Source organism: Scyliorhinus canicula, chromosome 2, assembly GCF_902713615.1.
Source record: "Scyliorhinus canicula chromosome 2, sScyCan1.1, whole genome shotgun sequence".
In the NCBI taxonomy this organism is placed as follows: Eukaryota; Metazoa; Chordata; class Chondrichthyes; order Carcharhiniformes; family Scyliorhinidae; genus Scyliorhinus; species Scyliorhinus canicula.
The window spans coordinates 263,117,365-263,128,500 of NC_052147.1; the positions used below are offsets into that span (position 1 = coordinate 263,117,365).

At 46.2% G+C, this 11,136-nt stretch overlaps 1 protein-coding gene across 1 annotated transcript in view; it reads right to left on the reverse strand.

Annotated features, from left to right (window-relative positions):
• Positions 1–5,869, reverse strand: part of arl5a (ADP-ribosylation factor-like 5A) — a 60,672-nt gene extending 54,803 nt beyond the window's left edge. The window contains exon 1 of the mRNA XM_038790021.1: positions 5,511–5,869. Within this exon, the coding sequence (XP_038645949.1) occupies positions 5,511–5,556 (46 nt within the window). The 5' untranslated portion in view covers positions 5,557–5,869. The remainder of the gene's footprint in view (positions 1–5,510) is intronic.
• Between the last annotated feature and the right edge of the window lie 5,267 nt (positions 5,870–11,136).

An 11,136-nucleotide genomic window follows, 5' to 3' on the forward strand; every position in this document is an offset into this window, starting at 1 on the left:
AGTTAGATGAATACTCTTGTGAATAAACGCTGCTGTCAAAATTTTCATGTTAAGAAACGTATTCGCTAATAATGAGCAACTGTGCATAGCTTTAAACTCTTCTACTTGCCTTGTGAATTCAATCAATTACACATTATGTTGTTATATATTCTCCACGTGCATAAATGAAGCTGGCAGCAGGAGTTGTTTATGAAACAGTTTCAGATTCACTGAAGACCTTTCTTGGTGATCCTTATGTTGTAAAGAATTGAATTGATTTTTTAGCCAGTTTGAAAATGAAGAATTTGAGGACATGATTTGGCAGTATACCTCACTTTGCGAATTAGAAGGATCTCACGTTATCAACAAAAAAGAGGTAGAGAAGCAATTCAAGACAATGAATCCACAGAAAGCATGCAGCCCAGATCAGATCAGCAGAAAACTGAAAGAACCATAGAAAGAAAACATAGAAAAGTTACATCGCAGAAAGAGGCCTTGACCCAAAAGGCAACTATGCTCACGTGTCCTTTGTTGCTTCTACTTCAGCTTTCAATATCATGCTACCATCAAACTCATTGAGAAATTGAAAAACCTCAATGCCAATTCCACTCTCCTACTTTGGATGTGATTTCCTTCACAACAGCGCCCAACAGGTATTATTTTCTGGGATTTATTCGAGCCCATGTTAACGAATATTGGATTTCCTCGGGGCTGTGTACCTTTGCTTTTCATCCCTACACAAATTACCGTCAATCAGAACACAACAAATTAATGATCCTTAAGTATACTGATGATACAGTACTTGTAGATCTTATAAGGAACAGTGAAGTAAACTATAGGAACTTGTGGAGAAGTTCGTAAAATGGTGCGATGATAACTCTCTTAACAGGAACAAAAGAATTAGTTACAGACTTTAGGAAAAAGCCAGCTAACTATATTCTGGTGAGGATTCATGATGTGCACAAGGTAGTTGTTACCAGCTACAAGTATCTTGGTATCAATGTAGTTGTTACCAGCTACAAGTATCCTGGTATCAAAGTAGATAAGTTGAATTGGGAACAGTGTACAGATGTGCTAAAATTAAAATCCTTTCAAGTAGATCCTACTATTATGATGAAACTCTTCAATGCAGTTGTAGTTGAGAGTACTATCTTTTGTGGATGTCTCTCCTGATACGGTTGTCTTAGGAAATCAGACTAAGGGTACAGAGCTTATTGAACCAGACAGGAAGGTTATTTGATGATCATATCTTTCTTGACAAAATGTGCTTCGAAGAATTTTGACAAAAGTGTCATGCAGGGGCTGTTTTAGCACACTGGGCTAAATCGCTAGCTTTTAAAGCAGACCAAGGCAGGCCAGCAGCACGGTTCGATTCCCGTACCAGCCTCCCAGAACAGGCGCCGGAATGTGGCGACTAGGGGCTTTTCACAGTAACTTCATTGAAGCCTACTCGTGACAAGAAGCGATTTTCATTTAATTTAATTTACAAAGAGAATCACCCCTTGTCTCAGTATTACTATTTGATGCATTCGGAGAAAAGGCGAAAATCCTTCAGTTACAGGTCAAATCGGTTCTTGAGCTCAGTTGTGCTCTTTTCGATAAGAACTTTTAACAGGAGTTTGATGAATGGAAGAGGATGGGCACTCATGATGGAAGTCTCTGCCTGATTATTTTAATGCATTGGAATAGTTTTAATACATATTGATCAAAGTTAGGCCTCTGTGATAGGGTCCTTTTCTTTCTTTTTATTGTTAATTTATATGTAATCTTTGAATGAACATACAACGTACCCAAAATGAATCTCCATATGGACGATAAAGAAATTGAGTCAAAGGCTTTAATGTTAATCAAAACTTGCAAGTTGCATAGTTCCTATTGTTTCTAAAGTTTTTACTCAACAAACCAAATCTTTGGTAGTTACTGCCATCAAGACAATGTGGTTCAAAGTGTTCCCTGAGATGTCAACAATGACTGCAAGACTCAGCAGCTATTTTTAGAGTTGGAATTCAAGGGGATGCGGATTTCATGGAGTGTTCTATTTCAAACACACCTTAGTAATTTTACAAGAGAAGAAACAAACACGTTTGCCAGATTGTCCACTACTATTTGCATTCTGAACGTTTAGCCTGAAATATTGTTAATCCATTTTGCTTCCCAAGAAAATGTATTTTTCGAGCCTTAGCCCCCTTTCTGTGTAGCAGTTAACAGACTTTATAGATGAAAAAAGTCACCCTGTAGAAAGTTGAGTTAACGCCCTCCCATTTTGTACAAAACATTTAAAATAATAATTAAAACAAACAACTACTTCTCCTTTTAGCTAGATTTGGTGGATTAACAGACATCAGAGGCAAAATAAATACTTTGATCAGTGCTTCACCTGAATAAACATGTGAAGTTGAGAAAACGGCCCTTCTACCTCAGGTTTAAATTCAATGCAGAATGTCAGCACTTGGCAGATGCAATCGTCATTTCAGCCCACATCACAACTGTCCCTGGTTCAACAGTCTCACTTACCACAAATGGCTGGTGTTAGAAACTGATGTCACAAATAATTTAGTTTGAAGGTTGCAGATTAACAGCGAGCTAATCCCATCCAACAACAGTCAAGAATGTGGATGTGGACAATCATAGAATTTACAGTGCAGAAGGAGGTCATTCGGCCCATCGAGTCTACACCAGCCCTTGAAAGAGGACTATCCAAGACCACACCTCCCCGCAATCCAGTAACCCCACCTAACCGCTGGCCACTAAGGGGCAATTTAGCATGGCCAATCCACTTAACCTGTATATCTTTTGACTGTGGGAGGAAATCGGAGCACCCGGAGGAAACCCACGCAGACACTGGGAGAAATGCAAACTCCACACAGTCACCAGAGGCTAGAATTGAACCAGGGTCCCTGGAGCTGTGAGGCAGCGGTGCAAATCACTGTGCCACCAAACGTATGTTTGAAGTACAAAACACACTTTAAAATATTCTTTACTTGATGTTGAAATGAATGTATTGCACATATCTGAACTAGTGGTTTATGCACAACAAACCAATTACACTTTTCACAATTCATGCTATTGGTGCCACTTAGTGGTTATGTTACCATAAACCTTTGGTCACAAGGTGTGCCTAAGCAATGATACCTTCTATAACATATCCCACTGTTCTCTTGTATGCAACATTATCGTTTATTCTCATCACTGTCAAAATGAAAGAATTCAGGCTTATGGTAGCGTACAAGATACTAGTGATGATGAGCATAGGTTTTTTGGTCTTTTAATTAATGCCTTTAGATTGCCAGTTTTCAAAGAAGCAGTTTTCACAACATAAAGGACTTTAATTCCCTTTCTGCAATTCCATGAACTTGTTTTTCCCTTTTTGCATGTTCAACATTTTTGAAGGTTGATATTTTAGTCTGAAGGAACTGTATCCCAAAATATTAACCGATCTTTCTACAAATACTATCAGGCCTGTAGATATTTTAAAGTAATAGAGAAGATTTTTTTTTTTTAAAGTGGGAGATGGACGAATTAAGATTAAATTCTTTTCATCCAGGTCATGGCAATCTAGAACTCACTGATTGAAAGGGTACTTTCATCACAACTCTCATCACATTTAAAAAGTGCTTGGGTTAGACACCAAGTGCATTTCTGTTAGTACGAGAAATTCTGACTGCGGGAACAATGTATTGATAGAAACAGAAAACAACCTGTTCCCAATTGCAAGTTTACTCACATCAGTTTAGAAATTGATGGAACCATACCCTGATCTTTTATATGGTCCTTTAACTCTCAAACAGATCTTAGTTGAGCTAAAGTCAAACATCTTATAAGACCGCCTCGAGGAGTTTTGAGATTACTTCTGAACACGGCGTATAACTTCATTCTGCAAGGTGGAGAGTGAAGGTGGATTTGAAAAGTGATCAAGCAATTCAACCGGGTTTCTACCATTTAAAAAGGTCAGGGGAAACAAATCTTCCATTTGCACTAAATACAATTCTCAGTGTGCAACATGCCTGTTATTACCAGTTGCACTTTGAAGTAATCAGCAGTAAGGCTGTGACTTGTGCATAATAAAGCTTCAGAGCATTAAAAAGCCTAACCACTAGTACTTTATTGCAAAATAGAACTTTTCTTATCTATTTTGCCACATAGGCACGGTTCACTGTTGCGTTTTCATTTTCCCAACTCTTGCAGGTAATTTTTTACTTTCTACAGAGCTCATGAACATTACTAACAAAGAAAACAGTACTAACTTTAATTTGCAACTCCAGCAATAAGTGCAGTGAAGCTCTGCATTGAAAAATACCTATAGTCTACATCAGGGAATGCCAGAGTACATATAACACACCTTCACTATCACATGGGGCCAAACGTGGCAGTTAAATGAGAATGTATTTCTTAGCCAAATTTGGAAGAAACATTCTGACAGACAGTTTAACTTCTTATACAGTTATACAATAATCATGATCAATTAACACTTTTCTCACAAACTATTTTTGACAATTATGTCACACCATGAAACAAGGTTCCATGGTTCTTACACTCTCTTACCACTGATTTTCAGCTTTCGTCTGCAAAACAGAAACTAATGCTCAAACACTTCATAAACCAAGTACATTGAAATAAAACACACCACAACCACAAGAACCAGAAAGCAAAACTTGCACCATTGCAACCGACAAGAAACCTTAGATTAAGCCCACACAGATAGAAGACAAAGCCTCCTTTTTAAATTTAACACTAACTCATCCCTGAACAAGTTGAATATATGCCTTCTTATGATGCATTTAAACCCATGGAACCTGACGTGCATTGCAGTCAAATTAGGTGCACAACGGTTGATTTGTCTATTTGATTGAACTTGAACTCACAATGATGCACATTTAAAACAGAATCAGGAAAAATGTCAACAGCGCGGTTCAGAATCAAAAAGTGTTTCTGAACAAAATTATTAGCAGACAATATCCAAAGGTTACTAATGAGAGTGGATGAGTCAGATATCGTAAACGAGAAGTCGTGAAGTGGATACGGAAATCAAAACAGAAAGAAACTGGAAACGTTTAGGCAGAGTAAATTCACTGCCTTGTTATTTTGGTAAGGCGATGCGCAAATAAATAGAGTAAGGCTGGATAGGTCAGACCAGACGTGGAGCTCAATGGATCTGAAGTTGTGAGCGAATTGAACCTCACTGGTCAGATACAATTGAGACAGATTAAATAGCTTGGCTGTGGTCAACACCATAAATGAGATTGAGGCTGATTTTAGAAACAATTGGTTAAAGCAGGTAGGATGAGAGAGAGAGAGAGAGAGCGGGAGAGAGAATAAATGGTAGTCAAATGGTGACGGTGAATGAATCGAATATAACAATGGGTGAGCGAGGCTGTGTGGGGGCAGTCAGCCTCCCCGAGGTGGAGTTGTCAGGGTTGTGATTGTAAATACATTCAGAGTGTGAAGCTGGCTGTGAGAGGGGGTTTCAGTGAGCAGTCAGACACCCCCACCCCGGCTCTCTCAGGCACTTTACCCGCTGCTCTGGGCCCCACCTTGGTGATTGAAGAGTCTCCAGAGTTTGGTGAAGATGATTCCCATTCTCCAGGCAGGCTGGGCCTGTGGCAACGGTCTCGCCAGCGACAAGGCCGGGGCCTCCTGCCAGGGGCCCGGGTACTAGAGCGGCGGCGGCTGGTGGTGGTCCGGATACTGGCCTCAGCTCCACTCCGTCGGTGTGAAGCAGCGAACCGATAACAACGAGGAATGCTCCCTCTCCAAAGGCCCTTGCCTCAACAGCGACCGCTGGTCAGCGACGTGCGCCCCGGAGAAACGGCCATCGCGCCCGGCCCAAAAGATGCACAATCGCCCACCGGCCTTTCCGCTCCGCCGGGGAGCCAACTGCACCTGCGCACTAACCCCGGACCCCGCAGAGCAGCGCGCCTGCGCACCAACCCGCCGGCAGCTGCCCGCGCCTGCGCACCGGACGGCAGCTTGCCGGCATTGCGCCTGCGCTCTAAGGTTACACACAGGTTGGCTTACCCACCTGCACAGGTCCCCAGTGGAACCAAGGCTGAGGTCAAACAAGGCTGGAAACCATAGAATCCCTACAGTGCAGAAGGGGACCATTTGGCCCATCGAGTCTGCACTGACCCTCTGAAAGAGCACCCTACCCAGGCCCACTCCACCACCCTTTCATTGTAGCCCCACCTAGGGACAATTTAGCACATCCAATCTAGCTAACCTGCCTATCTTTAGAATGCGGGAGGAAACTAGAGCACCCGGAGAAAACTCACGCAGACAAGGGAAGAATGTGCAGACTCCGCACAGTCAACCAAGGTCGGAATCCAATCCGGGCACTGGCGCTGTGAGGCAGCAGTGCTAAGTGCTGTGTCATCACATCACCCCTTGTCTGCATCTTCCTCGCCAAACCGCCAATAAACTATCCCAAGGCATTGAAATACTTTACTTTTTTAATGTATTTTATTCTAGACGTGTTAAAATAGAACAAAAACCACACTCCACAAACGCACACTCCACAGTTTGTACATTTTTTCCCTTTTACCTACTCCCCTCCCCTTCCCCCTTGACGAACAGTTCCTCAAACATCGTCATGAACAACCCCACTGTGTCTCAAAGCCCTCCGCTGAACCCCTCAACTTGATGCGCCATCAATTAACACAAGACGAGTAGTGAACGAAACTGTGGTTTTAATAAGCTAAACAGAAAGCCTCCTGGCTACTGTTCCCGAACCGGAGGTCAGCCACCTTCATACCGAGCCCAAGGGGAGGAGCCACAGGCGGAGCCATCAGGCAGTGGTTTACCACAATACATTTAGTACAGTAACAGTTTACCACAATATATATAATACATTAACAGAGGTTTACCACATTCACCCCCTGTTAAAAAAAGAGTCCAGTGGGGGTGAAGTGGACTTCAAGGTCGTGTCTGTCGGGGGCTTTGACCTTCCACCGTGATCGCCTCAGTCCCGGCAGTGGTGCGTGCACTGGTGTCAAGACCTGTGTGTCCGGAGCGTGTTGTCTTCAGCAGGGCAAGAGTTATATCTGGGGGAAAGGCAATTATGATGCGATGAGGCAAGACTTAGGATGCATCGGATGGGGAGGGAAATTGCAAGGGATGGGCACAATGGAAATGTGGAGCTTGTTCAAGGAACAGCTACTGCGTGTCCTTGATAAGTATGTACCTGTCAGGCAGGGAGGAATGGTCGAGCGAGGGAACCGTGGTTTATCATAGAATTTACAGTGCAGAAGGAGGCCATTCAGCCCATCGAGTCTGCACAGGCTCTTGGAAAGAGCACCCTAACCGAGGTCAACACCTCCACCCTATCCCCATAACCCAGTAACCCCACCCAACACTAAGTGTGTGTTTTGGACACTCAGGGCAATTTATCATGGCCAATCCACCTAACCTGCACATCTTTGGACTGTGGGAGGAAACCGGAGCACCTGGAGGAAACCCACGCACACACGGGGAGGATGTGCAGACTCCACACAGTCAGTGACCCAAGCTGGAATCGAACCTGGGACCCTGGAGCTGTGAAGCAATTGTGCTATCCACAATGCTACCGTGCTACTACGGAAGTAGTTGAAACACTTGTCAAGAGGAAGAAGGAGGCTTATGTAAAGATGAGACGTGAAGGTTCAGTTAGCTAGGAAGGACCTAAAGAGAGAGCTAAGAAGAGCCAGGATGGAACATGAGACGTCTTTGGCAGGTAGGATTAAGGATAACCCTAAAGCTTTCTATAGATATGTCAGGAATAAAAGAATGACAAGGGTAAGAGTAGGGCCAGTCAAGGACAGTCGTAGGACGTTGTGCGTGGAGTCCGAGGAGATGGGAGAGGTGCTAAATGAATATTTTTCAACAGTATTCACACAGGAAAAAGACAATGTTGTCGAGGAGAATACTGAGATACAGGCTACTAGACTAGAAGGGCTTGAGGTACATAAGGAGGAGGTGTTAACAGTTCTGGAAAGAGTGAAAATAGATAAGTCCCCTGGGCCGGATGGGATTCATCCTAGGATTCTCTGGGAAGCTAGGGAGGAGATTGCTGAGCCTTTGGCTTTGATCTTTAAGTCATCTTTGTCTCCAGGAATAGTACCAGAAGACTGGAGGATAGCAAATGTTGTCCCGTTCATCAAGAAAGGGAGTAGAGACAACCCCGGTAACTATAGACCAGTGAGCCTTATTCTGTTGTGGGCAAAGTCTTGGAAAGGATTATAAGAGATAGGATGTATAATCATCTGGAAAGGAATAATTTGATTAGAGATAGTCAACACGGTTTTGTGAAGGGTAGGTCATGCCTCACAAACCTTATTGAGTTCTTTGAGAAGGTGACCAAACAGGTGGATGAGGGTAAAGCAGTTGATGTGGTGTATATGGATTTCAGTAAAGCGTTTGATAAGGTTCCCCACGGTAGGCTATTGCAGAAAATACGGAGGCTTGGGATTCAGGGTGCTTTAGGAGTTTGGATCAGAAATTGGCTAGCTGGAAGAAGACAAAGGGTGGTGGTTGATGGGAAATGTTCAGACTGGAGTCCAGTTACTAGTGGTGCACCACAAGGATCTGTTTTGGGGCCACTGCAGTTTGTCATTTTTATAAATGACCTGGAGGAGGGCATAGAAGGATGGGTGAGTAAATTTGCAGATGACACTAAAGTCGGTGGAGTTGTGGACAGTGCGGAAGGATGTTACAAGTTACAGAGGGACATAGATAAGCTGCAGAGCTGGGCTGAGATGTGGCAAATGGAGTTTAATGCAGAAAAGTGTGAGGTGATTCATTTTGGAAGGAATAACAGGAAGGCAGACTACTGGGCTAATGGTAAGATTCTTGGTAGTGTGGATGAGCAGAGAGATCTCGGTGTCCATGTCCATAGATCCCTGAAAGTTGCCACCCAGGTTGAGAGGGTTGTTAAGAAGGTGTACGGTGTGTTAGCTTTTATTGGTAGAGGGATTGAGTTTCGGAGCCATGAGGTCATGTTGCAGCTGTACAAAACTCTGGTGCGGCCGCATTTGGAGTATTGCGTGCAATTCTGGTCGCCGCATTATAGGAAGGATGTGGAAGCTTTTTAGTTTTTTCACTGGTGGAGGGTTGGGGAGCTGATCGCGGTCCCGCTGGGTCAGGTGCCCGTCTTTTTCCCGCGTGTCGGGTAAGGGGGGCAGGGCTTGGGATGGAAGCGCGGGCTTTCTTCCCGCGCTGGAGGAGGAGTGGGCGAGGCCGGCACTGGGAGGGGGAATTGGTGGTTGTGTTGCATCGGTGGGGGGGGGTCGTCGGGATGGCGGGAGCAGTCGGGGTCAGCAGGAGTCGGCTGACTTACGGAAGTACAATGGTAGGGGCTACGCAGCTAGGGGGGTTCTAGCTTGGGGGGGATGGGGGGCTCGGGGAGGGGGAAGTGGGGGGGTACCGAGTTGCTGCTGCAGTGGCCGAAGGGAAACGGCTGGTGAAGGGGGAGGCTAGGGGGTTGGGGTCTGCCACCATGGGGAACGGGCCTGGGGGGTTCTCTGGGCACGTGATGAGTCGAGGAAGAGCTATGGCTGATCGGCGCAGAGGGAGGGGGAAAACCCCCCAGATTTGGCTGGTCACATGGAACATGAGGGGGCTGAATGGACCGGTTTAGCGGTCCCGGGTCTTGGCACATCTGAAGGGGCTGGGAGCGGACGTAGCTATGCTCCAGGAGACGCACCTTAAGGTGGCGGATCAGGTGAGGCTGAGAAGAGGCTGGGTGGGGCAGATGTTTCACTCGGGGCTTGAGCGAAGAATCGAGGGGTGGCGATCTTAGTTGGCAAGAGCTTGTCGTTTGTTGCGTCGAGTGTGGTGGTGGACAGTGCAGGTACATAATGGTGAGTGGTAGACTTCAGGGGGAGCGGGTGGTTCTGGTCAATGTGTACGCCCCCAACTGGGACGATGCGGGCTTCATGCTGCGAATGTTGAGCCGGATCCCGGACCTGGAGACGGGGGGTTTGCTCTTGGGAGGGGACTTTAACACAGTGTTGGAGGGGACTTTAACACGGTGTTGGATCCGGCTCTGGATCGTTCGAAGTCTAGGATGGTAAGAGGCCGGCGGTGGCCTCGGTGCTGAGGGGGTTCATGGATCAGGTGGGAGGGGTAGAGCCTTGGAGGTTTTTGAAGCCGGGGGGGTAGTGAGTTCTGCTTTTTCTCCCATGTCCACAAGGCTTATTCTTGGATTGACTTTTTTGGCGCAGTGGAGGAGGGTGCAGAGGGCGGTATATGAGTATGGGGAGAAGGCAAGTCGGATGCTGGCCCACCAGCTCCGGAAGCGGGAGGCAGCGAGAGAGATAGGGGGAGTCACAGATGCAGGAAGGAACTTGGGGCAGGGTGGCAGGGACATTAATGGGGTGTTCAGGTCCTTTTACGAGGGGCTGTACTGGGCGTGCCCCCGAGGGAGGTGGGCGGGTTAGACCGCTTTCTGGATAGGCTGCAGTTCCCAAGAGTAGAGGATGAACGGGTGGAGGGTCTGGGGGCCCCAATCGAGTTGGAGGAGCTGATGGAGGCGCAGGGGAGCATACAGACAGGGAAAGCACCGGGACCTAATGGGTTCCCGGTGGAGTTTTACAAGATGTTTTCAGATCTTCTGGGCCCGCTGCTTGTGAGGAGCCTGAATGAGGTGAGTGAATCTGCCCCTGACGATGTCTTGAGCAATAATTTCACTGATCCTGAAGCAGGATAAGGACCACCCTCCAGTGTGGGTCTTAAAGGCCGATTTCGCTCCTCAACGTGGATGCAAAGGTGTTGGCGAAGGTACTGTCCAGGAGGGTGGAAGATGTGGTCCCGACGGTTATCCATAAGGACCAAACGGGGTTTGTGAAGGGGAATGCAGCTGAATGTCAATGTACGGCGGCTTCTTAATGTTATGATGATGGCGTCAGCGGCTGGGGAGGTGGAAATAGTAGCATCGATGGATGCGGAGAAAGCTTTTGACAGGGTGGAGTGGAGCTACCTGTGGGAAGTGCTGAGGAGGTTTGGGTTTGGTGAGGGATTCATCAGCAGGGTGAGGTTGCTGTACACTCCATGGTGGCGAGTGTGGTGACGAATGGGAGGAGGTTGGAGGACTTTTGTCTTTCCCGGGGGACGAGGCAGGGGTGCCCCTTGTCTCCCCTGCTGTTCGCGTTAGCGATTGAGCCCTTGGCCATGGTGCTGAGGGATTCG